At 37.6% G+C, this 5,439-nt stretch overlaps 1 protein-coding gene across 1 annotated transcript in view; it reads right to left on the bottom strand.

Annotated features, from left to right (window-relative positions):
• The window catches only part of LOC147896456 (putative boron transporter 2), a 9,839-nt gene extending 6,399 nt beyond the window's left edge, over positions 1 to 3,440 (bottom strand). Inside the window, exons 1-7 of the mRNA XM_087381599.1 lie at positions 2,853 to 3,440; positions 2,437 to 2,519; positions 2,121 to 2,313; positions 1,849 to 1,987; positions 1,485 to 1,650; positions 1,002 to 1,168; positions 511 to 684 (exon numbers count right to left, since the gene is read on the bottom strand). Of these exons, the coding sequence (XP_087237725.1) occupies positions 511 to 684; positions 1,002 to 1,168; positions 1,485 to 1,650; positions 1,849 to 1,987; positions 2,121 to 2,313; positions 2,437 to 2,519; positions 2,853 to 2,956 (1,026 nt within the window). The 5' untranslated portion in view covers positions 2,957 to 3,440. The remainder of the gene's footprint in view (positions 1 to 510; positions 685 to 1,001; positions 1,169 to 1,484; positions 1,651 to 1,848; positions 1,988 to 2,120; positions 2,314 to 2,436; positions 2,520 to 2,852) is intronic.
• Positions 3,441 to 5,439: the final 1,999 nt, after the last annotated feature.

The following is a 5,439-nucleotide window of genomic DNA, read 5'->3' as shown; positions in this document are numbered from 1 at the left end:
TCCATGTGCTTTTGATCTTATGTGGGGTCCGTTTTTCCGGCGACGGGAGAGAGGGGTCCAGGCCTCTTCAATGCAGTGGATACGACAAAGGGGACACCCTGATATTTATCCCCAGGCGACAAAAATAGGCTACTTTCTAATTTTATGTGTTTACAGTAATATGGAATGGAAGTTGAAACTCATGGTGCAATATGCGCTGGAAAACGTGTTTGAGAATGTGGGTAAATAAACATACCAGGGAAAGCAATGAGTCACTGACTTGTGTCTTAACCATGACGCTGCATACCTAAAAACAGATGCTTGTTGCCGGTCTCTACAAATTGTGACTTTGACTTTGTCCTTTCATATACATCTATACATATTGATTGGTTGATCACATGCACAACACGTTACTACCTCTTCCGAACAATGAATGGAACAACTTCATCTTCGTTTTTAAAAGCGCCAACTTGCTTCAAGAAAAATCCTCAGTTTACTCTAATAGCTGAAATGTTATGGTATCGGTAATACCAGGGCACCGAGGAGAAATAAATCGTAGTGAAATGCCGGTGGTCTTCTCAAATTGAATTCTTTCTGTTGAGCCAATTGAGATGCAATACTGTGATCAAAGTAGTAGAGGACAGCGATCATGGTAGCAGGAATAAAGGCACCAAAGATGTATGGGATTGGAACTTGAGCCATCTCCTATGTTCACGTAAAACACACCATATCCCTTCTCAGTACACTCGCACAACCAATGATAACCTCTCACATTCAAGATCTGCTTATCATATCCGAACTAATTGAATGAATTGTGTATGCAAAAGTACCCCTTCATTTCGATCACATTTTAAGATGCAACCATAAAAGTGGCTCAGTAAAACTTAGCTGAACTGCTTCCATTGTAATAAGACTATATAAAAAACTCTTGATAAGAATCTGATTGAAAATATGATCAGTATCAAATCTGATTAAAAGGATCATCAGTAATGATTTCGGAATGCAAAGCAAAAGTGAAGCACCCGGATGACTGTCCAATTTCTCGCAGCACCGTGTGACCAGGGATTGGGACTGAAAAGTCGTCTAGGAATCCCTGTTGGAACATTACGAGCAGGGGCATACGACAGGCCAGTCCAGGCAAGAACCATCAAAGGAACTCCATAATCAGCTACAAATCCTCGGAATCTACCTGTAAATTATATACATAAATGAGTAAATAAAGTGTCAAACAAATATATAAGCACATGCTGTTGAGAGCATAGATGACAATAGGACTAACGGAACAGAGTTCGAGGTCTAATAAGTACATATCAAGAGTTCTATTGTGGTATCCTTCAATTCTTTATATCTGGAAGAAAACTTGGATATGTTCTTATCAAAGATAATGAAAGAAATATATCACAATGCACCATAAAAAAAAGAAAATATACCCGATAAATGACAGAGAACATTCATCTGAGCTTGAACACGGAAGAGTGAGAAAAAACATTACAAACGATTTTGACCTGTTCCATAGCGCCACGACCGTGCCTTTCTGCTTTTTAGAGCAGTCAACAGCAACCCAAACGAGAGCACCATGCCAAACATTCCATTGGCGAAACGCCAAGAAGGCTGATACTCTTCGAGAGAGAGTTTTGCCATTTTGGGAATCCGGAACTCTTCCACAATACCCTGGTAAATCTTAAATCGTTATTGTGATTCTTATTCCTCTGCTAAATCTTAAAACAGAGCCATAAGACAACTGTTGGGGAGGAAGGAAAGCAGAATTGACTTTAATCCTTGGCTTTTACCATCAACTCTGGGAGGAAGAAAGAAGATTCCTTTCACAAGACACCATGATAATTGAAAAGCTACAGATATGAGTATGACCTTTATTGCCTGCTGCATAAACAGTATAGCTATCAGCAAACCAAACAGTTCTCCAGCAACACGAGTGAACTGGTTAATTATTGAGCATGCACCAAGTATTGCCATCAGGAAGAGCAAGATCGCTGTCCAAACACAAACCCTGTAGAATTCAATCAACATGAATGAATGGATATTCAAGCTTGTCACAGCGCTAAAAGGCCATACTGTAGAGATATGCATCCACGCCAGGGTTAAAATAAAATATTTTGCAGCGCACAAATGAAAGGACCTACCAGCCTGTCCACCCAAGGTATAGACTTGGGCCGAGATCGGTTCTGTTCTTAACAAAGCTATACATAAACGTATACATAATCACGGTTGGCTCAGCCACCCCAAGCACCAATAATGGTTGGCCTCCAATGATAGAATGTGCTATCCCACATATAGAAGTGGACGCCAATGTTTGGACAGCAGTTAAGATACCATCTGCAGATCACTCGAGATGCAAGAATTGCAAAAGAAATGTTTCAACGACCAAATACTGAATGAACAGCAAGAACAAACTTATACAAGAAAGGTTATTTACGGAGAGCGAAGTATTGGTGATACTTGTGTCTCGATCTAACTGTTCTCCAAACGAAATGACTGGGATAGCTGATGCGAAGAAAATGTAAGTTGTAGGAGCAAAAATTCTGCAGTCAAACGACTTCTCTCTGTTAGGTTCCTTCGTGACAAGCTGAATAGCTTCTAAAATACATGCAGCTTTATATACAATGTCCTGGATCTTTGGCTTAATCATTTGTGTTTGTAGAGTTTCATAAAACAATCCGTAGAGCAGAGATAATTGTCGATGAGGTAAAAATTTGTTCAAGAAAACTTCTTCATAACAATCTAAGTAACGAAATTCACTCTGAACGTATTCACAGGTGCCCATGCTCGCTCACGTATATATATTCTTTGAAAGAGCAGCTCACGTATATATCGTAAATGTCACTTCAAAGAAAAAGAACGACGGGAAGTGAGACCTGAATCCTGAGCTGACACCGCTCGTCCAATCCTGCTTGTACCATTTCAGTCGCCCTTTGATGTCCTTCTTGATCCCAGAAAATGGAGCACGCGTATCTTCCATGATGAAGAAACAACCTGCAGCGGGCTGAATTAAGCACTTATTGTAGCAGTTTCAGCACGCTAGGAGGCAGCGCTCAATCTTTCTCAGGTATTGCGAGAATGGCCAAAGAAGATATCGAATTTCACTACTGATAGTAATTGCGTGGACGACTACATGAGTGCTTGGAATCTGCAAGCAAGGTCCATCTACATCCGTATTCTTCTTTGCGCCATATTGCAGTATGTGAGGACGACGAAGGTTTACGGTTCAAAGCAAGAAATCCCTTAAACATTGAGAGGCACTGGCATATGATGTGGGTCATCATTCCCACTTCTATCTAATCGCATCCCTCACCAAGCGATACATAGTAGCAAAACAGTTCAGACGACCAGCGATTCATCGCTTCTCATCAACATCCAATCTCAAAACAATTCATGGGAACTGAGTCTGCACCTCCGTAAGGAACGGTAATAGCGGATTGTTCGAAACAATCAACTCAAAATGACAGCTATAATTAGTTCCTAAAGCGTAGAGGATGCCAACACACAATGTCAACAACCATGGATTCAAGCCAGTGGGACCATAGTGCCAAGGGCTTGAAAACTTCGTAGACGTCGCTTTCTTAACCAAGTCAAGAACTTAGCTATATTAACAAGTCAAGAACGTGATTTTTGTAATGTACTAGACGTACTTTATGATGAATTCAAGTTACTCTAATGGATGTATTCAAGCTGCCAATGTAATCAAGCTAAGACCTACACTATGATCAATGTTGCTCCATTGGATGTATTCAAGTCTCCAATGTAATCAAGTAAAGACCCTTGTTATGTTCAAGGGTTCGACACATAATAAAAAGAAGGCTCCTAATTTTAAAAAATAGATTTCATTGATGTACACAAAGCTATCATAATATCACTAACTTTTCATCTAAGCCCTTTGTTTCGAGCTGAAAAGTGCCTTATAAAATGTAATGCTCAAATTTATTCTAGAAGATTGATACTTTATAAAAAGTGGGTTGTCTTGCTCATGGTACATAATATGGCAATGCTTTTCATGTAAACTTGTGCATGTGAGATACTGACATCAACATATCACTCTATTCACTTATATTTAAGTACGTGAAGGTAGATCTTGAAAGCACATACTCTAGAGCATCAAAAACCAATGCCCATAGTCTCATATACACATGGCACAAAATACATTTTGTCTTTTGTTCAAGTATATACAAATCACTTACTTGGCATTTTTCAAAGGTGTGCAAGATTCATGATCCACATGTTATAGACTTTTTGTATCCTTTTCAAAAATAAATGTACATTTGAACTTTCAAGGAAGAGACAACGCTTTCGGTGGAACAATTAAATTGCATAGTTTGGAGAAGGAAGAAAAAAAAATCAATTTTGGTTACATTAAGAAGCTATACGCTTAGCTCAATAATACTCTATGAATGTATGGATCTTTTATGACCAAAAACTTCCTTTAGAGCATTTGTATATAGGTATGCTAATATTTTACTATATGTATGCCAATCTTTATAGAGTAAAGATCTAAGCATTGCACAATAAAGGCCCACTTAGTTCTTGAAGAACTTAACATTTTTGATGGTCGAACTTGGTGATGCCCTATTAGATTTACAAGTGTGGGTTCTTTAGTAAAGGTTATGCACAGAGAAACATTACTAGCATCACCAAAACAGTTTTATGCATGTGTTTAAATTTAATATTTTTTCATTTTTAAAAGGATTATAATACTTGAACTTTGTCTCATATACATTGATTTGGATCATGGAGAGCTAGGACAATGCTAGTTTTCTAGGAGATTACAACATGTGTAATTTGCAAAAAGAAATTATACACATTTTATATGATACTTTTCAGGTAAAGCAACAAGTTATACTATGCAGCTAGTATTTAAATAAAAGTTCTTTTTGGTCATCTGAAATATGTTTCAGCTAGATTGTAAATTACATTGTTCACCATGATACAAAATCCATCCTAATATGGTGTCAAAAGTTTCTTGCAATGCATCGTTGCAACAACTCTATCTTCTGAAAAATAGGAGGAAAGCTCTATATTCCTTATAAAATATTTAAACACCTCACATGCTCATCTGATTTTAAACTTATACATGGAAGGTTTCAAATAAATAGAGATGAAACCCTCACAAAAGGTGTACATACACTCAAAATATGTCCACTTCAAAATGCTTTCACTAATCTACACAACCAAAGTTGCTTATCCACAATTGTTTACAAGTAATAAGATTACTAAGATATGCTTAAGAAACATTAAAGTACATACCCTTTAAAGATATGGTGTTAGCTTAGTTGGCAAAAAGTTCACGTGTAAGCTTAAAATCTAATGGGATAGAGATGAATCTCTAAGCTATAGCCAATACAATCATGCAGTCACATAAAAGTAACATGTATGTATACACTAACAAGAAAAGTCCTTCATGACCTATTTTGTCCTCAAAATTCTCGAAAGTTACAACAACAAAATAGT

This window comes from Dipteris shenzhenensis, chromosome 11, assembly GCF_047967505.1.
Source record: "Dipteris shenzhenensis isolate YYH24624 ecotype China chromosome 11, Dip_SZ_1.0, whole genome shotgun sequence".
Classification (NCBI taxonomy): Eukaryota; Viridiplantae; Streptophyta; class Polypodiopsida; order Gleicheniales; family Dipteridaceae; genus Dipteris; species Dipteris shenzhenensis.
The sequence above is the reverse complement of the archived record's forward strand: the minus strand, read 5'-3'. Positions and strand labels throughout refer to the sequence as shown.